The following is an 18,938-nucleotide window of genomic DNA, read 5'->3' as shown; positions in this document are numbered from 1 at the left end:
CTCAGAATGTGGTTCTGCGCATGTTACCAAGAATATTTAAGATTCACCTGAAGAGATTCGTTAGGTTCTTTAAGTTTGCTAAACTCAAGAGAACATTTTAAGGTATGTGCAATACTCCCAGATAGAGCACCCAGCTCACTCTTCCAAAGCAAATGAAAAATATACTCAGATGAGTTTGTGAGGGACAACAACAAAAATGTGTACTGTTGGGGGTACTCAATGACTGGAGTTGGGAAACACTGCCATAGTCAATGCATGGACAATGACAATGGTACCCTCTTTTGACCCCCCCCCCCCCCTTATCTCCCTTACTCTTTCTCTCCCTATCTCTCTTTCTTTGATCCCCAGCCCTAAAAGATGCTCGCTTCCAGCTGGTCAACTTCTCGGACAATGAGCTGCGGGTGTCTCTATCCAATGTGAGCCTGTCGGATGAGGGGAGATACGTGTGCCAGCTCTACACGGACCCCCCACAGGAGGCCTATGCAGACATCACTGTGCTGAGTATGACTACACACACACACCACACACAATGTTTGTTGAGGGGGAAAATGTCTTAGACCGTCTACGTTGACATTCATTATTGAAAACACACACACACACACACTAGTGATACACAAGTTTACCCATAACCGGCAATCCCTGAGGTTATATCCACGGTACGGGTGGGTTTAGGGTCTACAAATATTGTTTGGATGAAGGGTGGGCGGATTGAATAAAGAGAAAACAATGTATTAAAAATCCATAAATGTATCAGTCTTGTGCAATTCATATCTATATGCTACATTTAGGTTTGCGGGTGGGTGCGGGTGAACAAAACAGCCATCACTAACACACACACAGCCATCACTGGCACGTCATTGACCGATGGAGTGGTTGATACCATAGCTGTATCTAACTCACTTTTGCACTCAGAGACAAGCTTACTACGAAATAATAAACATTCACCAAGGTGTAGAGCCACAGTGCAAAGCATGAATTGAATTCTAATAATATGTAACGGGAGTAAAAGTGACGTGAAGACTGAAAGTCTGTCTCACTTTTAGGGATTATGCCATTTCACTGAAAGTTAAATATATTTTAAATCTGGTCCTCAACGTCATTTTAAATGTCATAACCTCGCACAGGGCTCTAAAGTGTGACCATTTTGGTCATATATATGTTCCTAAATATTTAGCTGTGCGACCTGTGCGCCTACAATTGTTTTCCATTGTAATGATTGTACCATTACTACAGTGAATACAGCTTGTTTGTAGACCAAACGGTTCAAATGATATGACCCATATAACCGGCGCAACTTTTTCTTCTTCCTGTGGTGAATTGGCAAGCCACATTTTACATTCATAGACCATGTTGCGTGCCATTCTAAAACTACTCACGGGCCTTTTGTTTAAACCTTGTTCAGTCATGTACCTTCTTAGCTAGCTTGCTAACAACCTAGTAACTTTACCTATTGTCTATGTCCTAACATTTGGGAGCACAGAAATAAAGGAAAAGTGATTGCTTCTCCAGGAAATCAATAATCACAGCAATAAATGAATGAGAAGCTCTCAATTGCATACTCCTCGCATCCTATCTCCTCATCTTCTTTTCAAAACCAATTGGAGAAGAAGGTCAGAGGGAAGGGACCTCTGGCTCTCTCATCCAATGTGTTTTGAGAAGGAGACGAGGAGAGGGGATGTGAGGAGTATGCAATTGAGATCTTCCAAATGACTGATCTGTTGCATGTTATCACTAACGAACTTGATGTTCTTAAAGAGACAGTGTACAATTTTTGATGTAATGTATCTCAATATTGTGCTTTTACACAATGTGGAAACCTAATGTTCCACAAATGACTTTGTAATTTCAATGACAGGTATTTTTATAATAAACAATTGTATTTACAGGGTTACAAATTAGTTTCTAGGGCACAAAATGTGCTAAAATACATATAGTCTACTTACTGTCTACTTACTTCAGTCTACTTACTTCAAAGTAAAGTATTCACACCCCTTGACTTTTTGTGTCACTGTCCTACACGCAATACCCCATAATGTCCAAGTGGAATTATGTTTTTAGAAATTAATTACAAATTAAAAGCTGAAATGTGTTGAGTCAATAAATATTCAACCCCTTTGTTATAGCAAGCCTAAATAAATTCAGGTGTAAAAGTTGCATGGACTTCAACACTGTGGAAGATAGTAGTGTTTAACCTGACTACCTCACCTCTGTACCCTACACATACAATTATCTGTAAGGTCCCTCAGTCGAGAGAATTGCAAACACAGATTAAACCACAAAGACCAGGGAGGTTTTCCAATGCCACTCAAAGACGGGCACCTATTGGTAGATGGGCAACATTTTTTTTAAAGCTGACATTGAATATCCCTTTGAGCATGGTGAAGTTATTAATTACACTTTGGATAGTGTGTCAATACACCCAGTCACTACAAAGATTCAGGTGTCCTTACTAACTTATTTGATGGAGAGGAAGGAAAACGCTCAGGGATTTCACCATGAGGCCAATGGTGACTTTAAAACAGTTACAGAGTTTAATGGCTGTGATAGGAGAAAACTGAGGATGGATCAACAACATTATAGTTATTCCACAATACTAACCTAAATGACAGAGTGAAAAGAAGGACATCTGTACTTAATAGAAATATTCAAAAACATGCATCCTGTTTGCGATAATGTACTAAAGTAAAGTATGTTTGGGCCAAACACATCACTGAGTACCACTCTCCATATTTTAAAAAATAGTGCTGGCTGCATCATGTTATGGGTACGCTTGTAATTGATAAGGACTGAGGAGTTTTTCAGGATAAAAATGAAACGTAATGGAGCTAAGCACAGGCAAAATCCTAGAGGAAAACCTGGTTCAGTCTGCTTTCCAGCCGACACTGGGAGACCAGTTCACCTTTCAGCATGACAATAACCTAAAACAGAAGGCCAGATATACACTGGAGTTGCTTACCAAAACAACATAGAATATTCCTGAGTGGCCTAGTTACAGTTTTGACTTAAATCTGTTAGAAAATCTATGGCAACACTTGAAAATGGCTGTCTAGTAATGATCTACAACCAACTTGTCAGAGATCAAATCATTTTGAAAATAATATTGTACAATCCAGGTTGGCAAAGCTCTTAGAGACTTTGCAGAAAGACTCACAGCTTTAATCACTGCCAAATGTGATTCTAACGTGTATTGACTCAGGGGGGGTATACGTATGTAATCAAGATATATTTGCTTTATTTTTCTGAAATTCTTTACAAATGTTAGAATTTTTCTTCCACTTTGACATTAGAGTGTTTTGTGTAGATCGTTAACAAAAAAATACAAATAAATACATTTTAATCCCACCTTGTAACACAACAAAATGTGTCATGAATCTTGCCCTGGAGGGAGCTCCGCAGAGTGGTCACTAGCCGGCACAGTCGAAAAGTCATAAAATCTGATTATAAACCTAACCCTACAGTTAACGCTAAACTTAATCACACTGCTAACCCTAATGCCTAACCTTTAGTTAAGACCAAAAAGCAAATGTTTGTTTTCAACTATTTCTATGATATAGTACATTTTTACTTTGCAGCTGGCCCATCTAGCAGAAATTGCTCAGTTCTGCCTCCAGGGCAAGATTCATCACCACAAAAGTCAGTCACCCTGCATATCTCAATCAATAAAAAAAATATATTTTCTTGTGCTCCTAAATTTTGTTTGTGCTCCTAACTTTTATAAATTGGGAGCACCAGTATTTGACGTCAATACCGAAACACCAAGATCCACGGCAATCAAAACCCAGTGTCCAGCCCGTTTTCTATTGTGCGTCCTAGCAGGATTTAAGGGAAATTACATTGTGTGCGTATTAGACGTTACTACATACAGAGCGTGCTTGAAGCAAGAGTAAGTACTTAGACATAATGATGCCGTTTTGGCAATGAAGTTTGACAGCGGGATGTGGGGAGTGTTTGTGATTTGTACATTTTCACAAGGAGGAGATGGGGAGACTGGCACAGGCATGAATCTGCGTGTCTGGGCCAAGGCAGGAGTAGATCAGCGCAAATGACATCAAACTGTTTTGAGTGGCAGTAGGTAGCAAGCGAGAGCTGGAAGTATGTAATCCAAAATTGGTGAGTGGTCTCAGCTCGCACGTTTATGGGAAGAGTCTAGTTGAGAGAAGGTTGGAAAAGCATCCTCAAACACCTGAAGTGTACTGCATATAGTCAGTGTATGGGCTTTATTATAAAGTGGATGATAAAACATTTTTTAAGTGTAAGGCCTTTCGCCAAAGCTGATAGCGGCCGATTCTGACTTGAGATACACGCACTTAAATATAACTTAATCCTTTTTCACGCACATTCTTCTCTGCGCACATTCTGACGTTTTTGTTTACAAGAAAATGACTGTACTGTAGTCAATTAAATTTATTTCAAAGTATTTCCATAAACCTCTCACAGATAGAGTACTATTGCAACAAAATTCAGTTATTTTATTTGGTATGTGGAGGGACCAATATTATAATTTGACACCCATGACAATAGAGGCATCACACCATGCTACCTCAACACCACATTGCTGATGAAACGCCCTTCCACCACACATGGACAGTTAAGACATCTAAGAGGGAGGACTGTCCCGACACCTCCTGGTTGTTAGGGTGATTTATGCCCCACATACATTCCCTAAACACGGTGTCTATTTGTCCCCCCTGCCAGTCCCTCCAGGCAACCCAATCATCGAGTCCCGGGAGGGGCAGGTGATTGAGGGCAACGAGACAGAGATGACCTGCACCGCTATGGGCAGCAAGCCCGCCGCCACAATCAGATGGATGAAGGGAGACAAAGAGCTCCAAGGTAGGTTAACACCCGTCAACACCGTCACGTCCAAAACACTTTAGCTCTCTATTATAACTCAGTTGGACTCTGACTGAAAGACTGAATATTCTTTAAAACAAGATTTTTCAGATGAAGAGGGATAAAAAGGGCGATGGTTAAGGTAATTGTAGGGAATTACTCAGTATGAATTGTAGAGTTGTCTATTAATGTTCATGCATAACTTTCCATTCCCTACGAGTCTACCCAATGATTTAGTCATACATTCATGACCATAGCTTTATTCAATAATAAAACCCCTCACATCATCTTCATAGATGTTTTCTTTAACCCATCTCTTGGTGCCTCTACACTCTCTTTCTAACTTTCTTCTTCCTTCCTTCACTCGTCTCTTTATAATTCGCCCCACGTCAACGACACCTCAGCCTAATTAGGTCACTCCCATGGCTCTGAATGACTTCCATTAGAGTGATGGGCTGGCTCAGTGGTCACCTAGCCTTTTGGCAGAGTGACAGCTTTCAAGCCTCTCTTCAAAAGGAGCTGCGCGATTAGGGGGCCCATAGATTGGGCCAATGGAATGACCCTGGGCTGTTCCAACTCTTACTCAGCAGAGCCCAAAGCCCGTCACTCACGTCACAACCACAAATACCACTCATACCAACCACGAATGGTGCAAAGCCCTAATGTGGAGTAAAGGCCTTGGTTTCATCTACTCGATAAACACTTTTACCCAGTAGAGGGTAGGCTGACTCTGGTCCTGGATGACTGTGCGCAGTGTGTGCAGGCTTAAGTTCCAGCCCAGCGCTAACACACCTGTTTCACATAATCAACTAATTGTTGTCATTAATTAATATAGACCAGGTTTAGGTGAATTGGGTGTTTTAGTCCCGGGCAGGAACAAAAGCCTTCACACACTGCGGCACTTCACTTCCCCTTCCCTGCATTAGCGTAACTACTACAGTGTTGTTAAATAGCACTGGCTAGGCCTAAATGTGTGGATGATAGCCTTCCTTACTCTCTGTGTTGACAAGAAAAGTTACTTGACAACAAACAGAGGGTGAAGGAGAGTTCACAGATCTGAACTTAACTGCTAGCCGTGTAAAACATTTTGTCCATTGCCTATTTTTATTGTAATGTGGTCTATTCATTTGGTAATTAAAAGGGGTTTCTATTGCCAACCACCACTGAAAGTAGTATTGCGTCATCTTGAACGATGTGGAGTGGAGTCCATGTTTCCCCCGTTAATTGCCACATCAACGTGATGAATATGGCACGCCGCATTGTTCAGTGGGAGTTTGACTGACTGACTGAATGGACAGAATGTGGAGGTTGAGAAGCAGGAAACGTGAGGACAAAAGAGACAGGGGCTCTTTGTCAAGCCATATTTCCTGGTTTCTTTGCATCCTCTCTCCCTGCCTCCTCTGAGGGGAGGGACCTTGGACCTCTAATACGGTTCAGAAGGAGGCAAGGAGATACGAATGACGAATTGGGGAATCATGGAATGACGAATTGTGAGAGGTCACAAAAGGGAAAGAGCGCGTCACCGCAGTCCACGCCACTCACCGGCTGCTCCAAATTGCTTTCGGCGTCGGCCGGCTCCTCGCCTTGCAGATTTATTTCTAATTAAACCTAATTACCTTAAGGGATAATCGGGCATGTTTTAAATATCATTTAAAGGTTACACACCCACCCTGCTCGCTCGCGAATGTAAACCAAGATTTCGGCCCCCGAAAGCAAAGTCCCAGTTATCCTACTATCATTATATCCCTTCTCTTGCCCTCTCTGTGTGTCTCTCTCTCTCCCCCCCCTCTCTTTCTCCCCTCACCCTTGCACTCTCTCTCCCTTCTTCCTTCCCCCACTCTGCCTCTTTATTGTCCTCTCTCTTATCCTGCTATTTTTGTGCTGTGGTTAATATTTCCCCCTCTTTTATATCCTGTCTTTCACAGATATCTCCAGCACTTAAGTGTGCGAGTGAAATGAAAGTCAAGGAACAATGGGAGTTCCAACAGCACAGGTTATTCTGTCTGTACAAGACGAGATGAGAGGGAGAGAGACTGGGGGGGGGGGGGGGGGGCAGTGACGGACGGGGCCGAGCACGACCATTAGCCTTCTAAAGAAAATTACCGGGGTGATTTCAATTACCCTGCCACACTCTGCCAGAATGACTGGCAAATTTATAAAATAATATTTGAACTTGCTGAAGGCAAGTAGTCAAGGAATGTCTATGGCACTTTGATACATCCGAGTCCACTCTCCCCAAACGCAGGCCCCCCACGTACCCCCGTGCTCTTAAATGGTGCTGAAATTACAATTAACGATTATTTTCAAATGTAAAATAGAGGGGACTGTTAATGGCTCTGCATCTGAAGGAATAGCTAAGTGCAGCCATTAACAGTGCATCAACTCTCTCTGCTTTGATTTTGAACCCCGAGCTTCACTATTCGACTACAAAAGCAATTAGCTTTTCATTAACATTAATATGTTCACTAGCACTCCAAAAATAATGTTGGAGTAATATCGAGCGCCACATCTGAGACTGCGGCTATCAAACGGAGATGCTATCACCGTGGGAAGATGATATCTTCATAAGTAAATAAGATTCAGTACGCATCATCCAATTCAAAGGTATTTGCATATCTCTCTTCCATTGAGCAAGTGCTCAACACGTTTGTTATTGCATAATGTTGACAGTGCAGTGATATTCAACATGTTGGTAATTAGCTACTGTGCTGTAATAATAAAATAAAATGTATGGATAATCAAATTAAATCCTTAGGTCAAGATACACCAGTGTCTGCTGCCTGTCTTTTCCTCCTGGTAGTAAATTGATCACTTTATCATTTGTCAGACGTTCACCTTAGACCTGATTTCTCAGGTCTAACTCAGCTGGTTATTTAAAACGCTTGGCTTTTAAATAAAACTACAGCGCTTGGCTTGTCAAATGGGGTAACACCCCTGTTTATCACAAAGACTCGTTTTCCCATCAGACAGACAGCTGTCTCTGCGGTGACGGGGTGGGATGTGAAGCGGCAACTCAATATCCATCAGATACCTGTAGCTGAGGAACAACAGCACACAAGGCTGTTCGCCATTTCATCCTCATAATACAAAGCTACAGTGCTTTCAGAAAGTATTTACACCCCTTGCCTTTTTCTACATTTTGATGTGTTACAAAGTGGGATTAACATTTATTTGTCATTTTTTGTCAACGATCTACACAAAATAATCTGTCATGTCAAAGTGGAATAAAAATGTGAACCTTTTTTTTATTTTTTTTATGTATATATATATATATATATATATATATACAGTGGGGCAAAAAAGTATTTAGACAGCCACCAATAGTGCAAGTTCTCCCACTTAAAAAGATGAGAGAGGCCTGTAATTTTCATCATAGGTACACCTCAACTATGACAGACAAAATGAGAAAAAAAAATCGAGAAAACCACATTGTGGGATTTTTTATAAATTTATTTGCAAATTATGGTGGAAAATAAGTATTTGGTCACCTACAAACAAGCAAGATTTATGGCTCTCAAATACCTGTAACTTCTTCTTTAAGAGTCTCCTCTGTCCTCCATGCGTTACCTGTATTAATGGCACCTGTTTGAACTTGTTATCAGTATAAAAGACACCTGTCCACAACCTCAAACAGTCACACTCCAAACTCCACTATGGCCAAGACCAAAGAGCTGTCAAAGGACACCAGAAACAAAATTGTAGACCTGCACCAGGCTGGGAAGACTGAATCTGCAACAGGTAAGCAGCTTGGTTTGAAGAAATCAACTGTGGGAGCAATTATTAGGAAATGGAAGACATACAAGACCACTGATAATCTACCTCGATCTGGGGCTCCATGCCAGATCTCACCCCGTGGGGTCAAAATGATCACAAGAACAGTGAGCAAAAATCCCAGAACCACACCCGGGGGACCTAGTGAATGACCTGCAGAGAGCTGGGACCAAAGTAACAAAGCCTACCATCAGTAACACACTACGCCGCCAGGGACTCAAATCCTGCAGTGCCAGACGTGTCCCCCTGCTTAAGCCAGTACATGTCCAGGCCCGTCTGAAGTTTGCTAGAGAGCATTTGGATGATCCAGAAGAAGATTGGGAGAATGTCATATGGTCAGATGAAACCAAAATATAACTTTTTGGTAAAAACTCAACTCGTCGTGTTTGGAGGACAAAGAATGCTGAGTTGCATCCAAAGAACACCATACCTACTGTGAAGCATGGGGGGTGGAAACATCATGCTTTGGGGCTGTTTTTCTGCAAAGGGACCAGGACGATCCGTGTAAAGGAAAGAATGAATGGGGCCATGTATCGTGAGATTTTGAGTGAAAACCTCCTTCTATCAGCAAGGGCATTGAAGATGAAATGTGGCTGGGTCTTTCAGCATGACAATGATCCCAAACACACCGCCCGGGCAACGAAGGAGTGGCTTCGTAAGAAGCATTTCAAGGTCCTGGAGTGGCCTAGCCAGTCTCCAGATCTCAACCCCATAGAAAATCTTTGGAGAGAGTTGAAAGTCCATGTTGCCCAGTAACAGCCCCAAAACATCACTGCTCTAGAGGAGATCTGCATGGAGGAATGGGCCAAAATACCAGCAACAGTGTGTGAAAACCTTGTGAAGACTTACAGAAAACGTTTGACCTCTGTCATTGCCAACAAAGGGTATATAACAAAGTATTGAGATAAACTTTTATTGACCAAATACTTATTTTCCACCATCATTTGCAAATAAATTCATTAAATATCCTACAATGTGATTTTCTGCATTTTTTTTCTCATTTTGTCTGTCATAGTTGAAGTGTACCTATGATGAAAAATACAGGCCTCTCTTGTCTTTTTAAGTGGGAGAACTTGCACAATTGGTGGCTGACTAAATACTTTTTTGCCCCACTGTATATAAAACATTATTATACAGTATCTTGATTAGACAAGTATTCAACCCCAGTGAGAATATCTGTTATAATTGACAGTGACTACAGCTGTGAGTCTTTCTGGGTAAGTCTCTAAGAGCTTTCCACACCTGGATTGTGCAACATTTGCCCATTATTCTTTAAAAGATTCTTCAAGCTCTGTCAAATTGGTTGTTGATCATTGCTAGGCAACCATTTTCAGGTCTTGCAATAGATTTTCAAGCAGATTATAGTCATAACTGTAACTTGACCGCTCAGGAACATTCACTATCTTCTTGGTGACAACTCCAGTGTACATTTGGCCATGTGTTTTAGGTTGTTGTCCTGATGAAAGGTGAATTCATCTCACAGTGTCTGGTGGAACGCAGACTGAACCAGGTTTTCCTCTAGGATTTTGCCTGTGCTTAGCTCCATTCCGTTCCTCCATTCCATTTCATTTTCATCCTGAAAAACTCTCCAGTCCTTGACAAGCATGCCTGTAACATGATGCAGCCACTACTATGTTTGAAAATATGGAGCGTGGTACTCGGTCATCGTTGTAGTGTTTGTGGCAAATCCAAAACACTTTGTATTCATTCAGGACAAAAGTGAATTGCTTTGCCACATTTTTTTGCAGTATTACTCTGTTGCAAACAGGATGCATGTTTTGGAATATTTGTATTCTATGCAGCAGTGGTCACCAACCTTTTTTGAGTCAAGATCACTTTCTGAGTCAGATTTTTCTTAAGCAGGACTTAAAGGTAAGCCTATGCAACATTTTCCAATTAAAAACAGTTCCATAGCAATGAGGTTTGTGCAGCAGGCTATAGGACCAACACATTTCATTGCATATTTCTATGCCTGAATTGCCCTGCCAATGTTGTTCTTCTCAGACCATTTTGAAATTATATTTAAAATGTGGTATATGATCACATTGGTGATATATAATTTGTTGTATTACTTGAGGCACAGCTGAGTGAGCATAACAGTTAGCTTTTCTTTTTCTACTGGGCTGATGGCCTGCATCTGATGGTCAGTCTGAGGGGGGGAGGGAGCAGCTGTGAGGCTGCCTCTACCGACTCAGCGTCACTCCTCTCTCCCTCCCTCCATTGAGAAACGGGGACACAGTCTTCCAGCTGATGGCAAAACTCAAGTCGCACTGCATTATTTCTGCCTCATGCACCAAATTATGTTGTTAATCCTATAACCTGAGAAAGTGAAATATTCCCAGATATTAAAAAGACACAAGACTCTAATAATAAGAACGCAAGATTATTGGAACACTTTGCTGTACTCCTTCAATGCAGCTGCAGTGCTGGTTGTAGTGTAAGTGTAAGGAGGGAGGACACACATTTTATGGCTTAGTGTTGACAGTGCTGAATATCAACTTAAACATGAGCTTACTCATAAAAACAGCAGCTCTTTACTGTATTCATCAAATCTCTCTAGTCATGGTTTTAAAATTTTTGAAATCTCACAGTATCAACTTCTCAGCTTCTTTTTTTACAATCTATGGCTCAAGGAAACTGTGCAGACACGGTCATCTGAGCTATCTGATTGGCCAGTGGTAAGCCTAAAGGTGCACTTGATTTGCTCTGGGCCTGCCGGGTAGGTTGAGTTCTACCTTCAGACACATGAAATTGTTAAAAAATGGGAACACTTTGCCTTCCCGGTGCTAGGGTTGCTGAATCAAATGCACCTACCGCCAACAGTGCGGGATTTAAAAAATAATAATAATAGGAACGCAAGGCTATTTACAGAAATGTTTGTTGATCACTAGGAATGCCTTGGAGATCAACCAGTTGATCGCGATTGACTGGTTGGTGACTGCTGTACAGGCTTCCTTATTTTCACTGTCAATTAGATTAGTATTGTGGAGTAACTACCATGTTGTTGATCCATCCTCAGTTTTCTCCTATCACAGCCATTAAACTCTGTAACTGTTTTAAAGTCACCATTGGCCTCATGGTGAAATCCCTGAGTGGTTTCCTTCCTCTCCGGCGACTGAGTTAGGAGGGACGCCTTTATTTTTGTAGTGACTGGGTGTACTCCATCCAATGAGTAATTTATAACTTCACCATGCTCAAAGGAATATTCAATATCTGCTTTTTAAATGTTTTACCCATCTACCAATAAGGTGCCCTTCTTTGCGTGGCATTGGAAAACCTCTCTGGTCTTTGGTTGAATCTGTGTTTGAAATTCAATGCTCGACTGAGGGACCGTACAGATAATTGTATGTGTAGGGTACAGAGATGAGGTAGTCATTCAGAAATAATGTGAAACACTGTTATTGCACACACAGTGAGTCCATGCAACTTAATATGTGACTTGTTAAGCAAGTTTTACTCCTGAATTCATGTAGGCTTGTCATAACAAAGGGGTTGAATACTTATTGACTCGAGACATTTAATTATTTTTAATTTTTTATCAAAAAACATAATTCCACTACATTATGGAGTATTGTGTGTAGGCCAGTGACAAAAATCTGAATGTAATCCATTTTAAATTCAGACTGTAAAACACAACATGTGGAAAAATTCAAGGGGTGTGAATACTTTTTGAAGGCACTGTATATGAAAATAAATCCTCTGTCAGGTGCATTATCCCTCACCCCCCTCTCCCTCTGCCTGTCTGTCTCTACCTCTCCCTTTCTCTTCCCCTCTACCTCTCTCCTCCCCTCCCCTTGTTCTTTCTCTCTCCCTCTCCCGCTCTTTCTCCCTGATCAACCTCCCCGTCTCAATCCAATGAAATTCTATTTGCTTTATTGACATGACACTCTTGATAACAAATATTATTACAAAATGGGACAATGGGGAAAGGAAGTTGGCCTATTCAGCATGTGGAGAGTGTGTTGTCTGTGTTGTGTAGTAACACCCCAGTTATCAGAACAAAGTACGTGTATAGGCTTACTTCACACCTTGCTGTGTACTGTTGGCAGGGGTTACTTTGGATCAAAATCCCTTCATAAAACACAGCAGCCATTGAGTGACTCACGAGTACAACAGCCCTTGACAGCAAGAAATTTCCAGCTGATTCACCTTCTATTGACCATTTTCTAGGATGTTCCGTTCTCTCTCCCCTACTTGTACTGTACAAGGTCATTCACAGAGCCACTCCATTCAGAGACGCACAATGGCCGCCTCTCTCCCTTATGCTGAGTTATTACTACTCTTCCCCCGTAGCCTTGAGCACAACAGTAGCCCTTTGTCACAATTTCGTTACAAAATAAACGTATTCCACTCCCAACTCAATGTGGGAACACATAGTTACACAACACCAGCTTTTTATAGGAGCTTATTGGTTTTCAGTTATTTATATTTCAGGTGTACTGAATTCCACGAAAAGTACCAAAGACCATTTTATGTACAGGCCAGTTACATTTATGACTTGCGGTCTAAAGATGAAGACTGCTTTACAATAGGTTCCTACGGTCTTGTGTTGAAACATGGCTGTTTTTCTTCCCTATAGGAAAACATGATACACACACACACACACAACGTCTAATTAGCATAATACAACAATCCCCATCAAAATCCGTCAATTTAAATTTTAAATTTAGCATGGGCTGTGTCTCAGTTCACTACATCCACCGATGTCGCCCTTCCGCATCTGCGCTGAAAGGTGGCAGAGCTAGAACGGTGTTTGTCAGACCATGGGACATCCCGAAAACGTATGTAGTGTCCAAACTGTTTGGTCCACAAACTATTATGACCCCTATATGGAAAGATGAGACTCTCATGAATACGACCCCCACAAGCGTCACATGTTTCGTCTGAAGTCAGAACAGCCGATCTGCCAACTTCTGTCTGTAGTGTCCGAACAGTTTGGACTACACATTAATATGACCCCTCTATGGAAGGTTAGTCTCTCACAAACACATACATTTAGGATGCCCACAAGCCTTACACGACTAGTCTGAAGGTAGCCGGGTAGTACAGTGCATTCGGAAAGTATTCAGAACCCTTGACTTTTTTCACATTTTGTTGCGTTATAGCCTTATTGTAAAATAGATTAAATTGTTTTTTCCCCCTCATCAATCTAGACACAATACCCCATAATGATAAAAGCAAAACGTTTTTTTTGAATGTTGCTAATTTATTACAAATTTAAAAAACTGAAATATATCAAATTTACATAAGTATTCAGACCCTTTACTCAGTACTTTGTTGAAGCACCTTTGGCAGCGATTACAGCATCAAGTCTTCTTGGGTATGACGCTACAAGCTTGGCACACCTGTATTTGTGGAGTTTCTCCCATTCTTCTCTTCAGAGCCTCTCAAGCTGTCAGGTTGGATGGGGAGCGTCGTTGCATAGCTATTTTCAGGACTCTCCAGAGATGTTCGATCGGGTTCAAGTCAGGGCTCTGGCTGGGCCACTCAAGGGCATTCAGAGACTTGTCCCGAAGCCACTCATGTGTTGTCTTGGCGGTGTGCTTAGGGTCATTGTCCTTTTGGAAGATGAAACTTCGACCCAGTCTGAGGTCCTGAGCGCTCTGGAGCAGGTTTTCATCAAGGTTTTCACTGTACTTTGCTCCGTTCATCTTTGCCTCGATCCTGACTAGTTTCCCAGTACCAGTCAAAAGTTTGGACACATCTACTCATTTCAGAGTTTTTCTACATTGTAGAATAATAGTAAAGAGATCAAAACTATGAAATAACACATATGGAATCATGTAGTAACGAAAAAAGTGTTAAACAGATATTTTATATTTGAGATTCTTCAAAGTAGCCACCCTTTGCATTGATGACAGCTTTGCACATGCTTGGCATTCTCTCAACCAGATTCATGAGGTAGTCACCTGGAATGCATTTAAATTAACAGGTGTGCCTTGTTAAAAGTTAATTTGTGGAATTTATTTCCTTAATGAGTTTGAGCCAATCAGTTGTGTTGTGACAAGGTAGGGGTGGTATACAGAAGATAGCCTATTTGGTAAAATACCATGTCCAGATTATGGCAAGAAGAGCTCAAATAAGCAAAGAGAAACAACAGTCCATTATTACTTTAAGACTTGAAAGTTTCTTAAAGTGTAGTCGCAAAAAAAACACAAAAGCGTGAAGTCGCAAAAATGCAAAAAAGGCTCTCATGAGGACCACCACAGGAAAGGAAGACCCAGAGTTACCTCTGCTGCAGAGGATAAGTTCATTAGAATTACCAGCCTTAGAATTTGCAGCTCAAATAAATGCTTCAGAGAGTTCAAGTAACAGACACATCTCAACGTCAACTGTTCAGAGGAGACTGTGAATCAGGCCTTCATGGTCGAATTGCTGCAAAGAAACCACTACTAAAGGACACCAATAAAAAGAAGAGACTTACTTGGGCCAAGAAACACGAGCAATGGACATTAGACCGGTGGAAATCTGTCATTTGGATTGATGAATCCAAATTCAGATTTTTGGTCCCAACCTCCGTGTCTTTGTGAGACGCAGAGTAGGTGAACGTTAGCTACATTTTATGAAAATAAACAAGTTCTATTAACCCCAAGAGGCGATGTATGTGGCCCCGAGGAAATCTAATTAACATAATACAACAATCGGCATCAAAATCCGTGAGTTTAAGCTAGAGATATCAACCTGGAATCGAACCCGGGTCTGTAGTGACACCTCTAGCACTGCGATGCCTTAGACCGCTGCGCCACTCGGGAGGCGAAATTATCATGTTTTATTATTTCCCCCCCCCGACCATACCCTCAACAAAAAATCGTCCCGCGGCTGAATCTAGTTGATGATTCCTGGCTTAGTAGAACCCCCCCAGAACCTTGAGGGTTTTAAACGTGGCTGTTTTTGTCATCCCTCCCAGGCATATCCAAGGTGGAGGAGACATATGACCACATGTTTACTGTGACCAGCCAGCTGAGGTTCATCGTCACTAAGGAGGACGACGGCGTGCCTGTGGTGTGCATCGTGGACCACCCAGCCGTCAAAGACTTCCAAGCCCTGACGTACCTGGTGGTGCATTGTGAGTATGGGCAAACACTTGAGAGAAATGATACTTCCAAGTGTCTTTGTCCACTAATAATGTCTTTCCTGAGGGACTCAAACCTAGAAAATAAGATTAAATGCCATCTTGTCTATTTTCACAGTAATGTGCCTCGCAAACTATATACGAATTACTTATGCAGGGCAAGGGGCTGGACATGTGAGATACACTTATTCTACTGAGTGAGGGACATTGTTTAGATTTTGTTCTTCAAATGTTGACTTAACTTTAAGTCTATCCATCATTTTTTACACACAAGTTTGCCCCTTTTTCCTTGAACAAAGATCCCAGAGGCCTTTGTCCATACTCAGACAACAGACCAAGGCCTTCAGCCTGCATTTGAGCTGCCTCTGCATTAGGAGCTAAAATACACTATTTTTATATTTGCCCTATGTTTAATATGCAGTAGTGGTATTATGATACAATGGGTAAGGCCCTGAAGTGCTTGACTTGGCCTTTTGGCTGAAGACCTAGGCTTCAGATCCCATTATCTATGCAAAAGGGTAAGGATATTTTCTCCAAAACGTTGCCTTTCCTTTCAAACCTTGACATATGGCTCATTGGTAGTGTGTTGCTGTAGCATGGTTAACCTAAGCCGTGCTTGTAGTCACTCTTGGAGCTTTGTCCGTTCTGTAAAAAGCTTCCGTCCAGGAATTAAAAAAGGATGCTCCATCTGACCTTTCCAAATCTGCCTAGACATGACATTTAGTCACTCTCCCATGACAGTAGCAGATAGGGCTCGAGGTTGGTTGGGCTTCCCCTCCAATTGGTTGAGCAGAGCCTGGTTAGGCTGCCTATCCAATTGCTTTTTTCACATTGCGCTGAATACATATGGAAGAGGCAGAGCGGATACGATTAGACATGTCCACAATTTCACATGGACCCCCAATATGGCAGCAATTGACCCTTCGCTAAGCCCGCCTCCTTGATTGCAACCTATTATGTATATATATTTATTTTTACCTTTATTTATCGAGGCAAGTCAGTTAAGAACAAATTCTTATTTTCAATGACTGCCTTGTTCAGGGACAGAATGGCAGATTTTACCTCAGCTCAGGGTTTCGAGCCAGCAACCTTTCAGTTACTAGTCCAATGCTTTAACCACTAGGCTACCTGCCACCCCATATACACCCTGGATTGCAGATGCTATGAATTGGACATTGAGAGGCTTTAAAGCCACCGGTCGGCCATATTGGCACAGTCCTCCATCCAGTTGGAGCAGTCCTCCATAGGAATTAATGGAATTCTGCAGTATTTCAATTAAATGTTTCAAGGACAAAATTACATGTATTTAAGTATGTTTTCTTTTTGTAGTGGGAACAGTATGCTTAGTACTTTTAATGTTTTAGAAATATTTTTGTCATTTTTATGTTTGGCTCACATCATATAATTTAAATGTATGCATTAAGGCATCTGTAATAGAATAAATGTGTCATTAACTAATGCAGACATTAATAAATGCATTTCTATAGCTTCCAAAATCATTTTTATAATGGAGGAGTACCAGCAAGATGGCTGTGCGTTAGCTTCAATACAGCACCACCACCTGTCAGTCATCCAGGGTTTATATACAGTGGGGCAAAAAAGTATTTAGTCAGCCACCAATTGTGCAAGTTCTCCCACTTAAAAAGATGAGAGTGGCCTGTAATTTTCATCATAGGTACACTTCAACTATGACAGACAAAATGAGAAAAAAAATCCTGAAAATCACATTGTAGGATTTTTAATGAATTATTTGCAAATTATGCCTGTATGACCTCCCTACAACGCTTGGGCATGCTCCTGATGAGGTGGCGGATGGTCTCCTGAGGGATCTCCTCCCATACCTGGACTAAAGCATCCGCCAACTCCTGGACAGTCTGTGGTGCATGGAGCAAGACATGATGTCCCAGAAGTACTCAATTGGATTCAGGTCTGGAAAACGGGCGGGCCAGTCCATAGCATCAATGCCTTCCTCTTGCAGGAACTGCTGACACACTCCAGACACATGAGGTCTAGCATTGTCTTGCATTAGGAGGAACCCAGGGCCAACCGCACCAGCATATGGTCTCACAAGGGGTCTGAGGATCTCATCTCGGTACCTAATGGCAGTCAGGCTACCTCTGGCGAGCACATGGAGGGCTGTGCGGCCCCCCAAAGAAATGCCACCCTACACCATGACTGACCCACCGCCAAACCGGTCATGCTGGAGAATGTTGCAGGCAGCAGAACGTTCTCCACAGCGTCTCCAGACTCTGTCACGTCTGTCACATGTGCTCAGTGTGAACCTGCTTTCATCTGTGAAGAGCACAGGGTGCCAGGGGCGAATTTGCCAATCTTGGTGTTCTCTGGCAAATGCCAAACGTCCTGCACGGTGTTGGGCTGTAAGCACAACCCCCACCTGTGGACGTCGGGCCCTCATACCACCCTCATGGAGTCTGTTCCTGACCGTTTGAGCAGACACATGCACATTTGTGGCCTGCTGAAGGTCATTTTGCAGGTCTCTGGCAGTGCTCCTCCTGCTCCTCCTTGCACAAAGGCGGAGGTAGCGGTCCTGCTGCTGGGTTGTTGCCCTCCTACGGCCTCCTCCACGTCTCCTGATGTACTGGCCTGTCTACTGGTAGCGTCTCCATGCTCTGGACACTACGCTGACAGACACAGCAAACCTTCTTGCCACAGCTCACATTGATGTGCCATCCTGGATGAGCTGCACTACCTGAGCCACTTGTGTGGGTTGTAGACTCCGCCTCATGCTACCACTAGAGTGAAAGCACCGCCAGCATTCAAAAGTGACCAAAACATCAGCCAGGAAGCATAGGAACTGAGAAGTGGTCTGTGGTCACCACCTGCAGAACCACTCCTTTATTGGAGGTGTCTTGCTAATTGCCTATAATTTCCACCTGTCTATTCCATTTGCACAACAGCATGTGAAATGTATTGTCAATCAGTGTTGCTTCCTAAGTGTTGCTTCCTAAGTTTGATTTCACAGAAGTGTGATTGACTTGGAGTTACATTGTGTTGTTTAAGTGTTCCCTTTATTTTTTTGAGCAGTGTATCATTGGTTGCAACCTCAGACAACATTTTCCCAGGAAGCTCAATTCCTCCTTCTAACCACTGGTGAAATTCCGTGTTTCAAACCGTGTTTTTAATACACATTCAAATTAACTCAGGATAGTCTTGGGGTATGTGGTGGACTGTCATTACAATGAATTACTTCACGGGAACCTGGTAAAATGAAGGTTGTAGTGAGGCTAGTTATACTGGATGG

At 42.1% G+C, this 18,938-nt stretch overlaps 1 protein-coding gene across 3 annotated transcripts in view; it reads left to right on the top strand.

Annotated features, from left to right (window-relative positions):
- LOC139419477 (cell adhesion molecule 1-like) overlaps window positions 1–18,938 on the top strand; it is a 521,843-nt gene that overhangs the window by 414,668 nt on the left and 88,237 nt on the right. For all 3 annotated transcript variants that reach the window (XM_071169427.1, XM_071169426.1, XM_071169428.1), the window contains exons 4-6: window positions 349–501; window positions 4,696–4,833; window positions 15,512–15,670. In XM_071169427.1, the coding sequence (XP_071025528.1) occupies window positions 349–501; window positions 4,696–4,833; window positions 15,512–15,670 (450 nt within the window). The remainder of the gene's footprint in view (window positions 1–348; window positions 502–4,695; window positions 4,834–15,511; window positions 15,671–18,938) is intronic.

The sequence above is a fragment of the Oncorhynchus clarkii genome, chromosome 10, assembly GCF_045791955.1.
Source record: "Oncorhynchus clarkii lewisi isolate Uvic-CL-2024 chromosome 10, UVic_Ocla_1.0, whole genome shotgun sequence".
In the NCBI taxonomy this organism is placed as follows: domain Eukaryota; kingdom Metazoa; phylum Chordata; class Actinopteri; order Salmoniformes; family Salmonidae; genus Oncorhynchus; species Oncorhynchus clarkii.
Note: the sequence above shows the minus strand (reverse complement) of the source record. Positions and strands in the feature narration are given on the sequence as shown.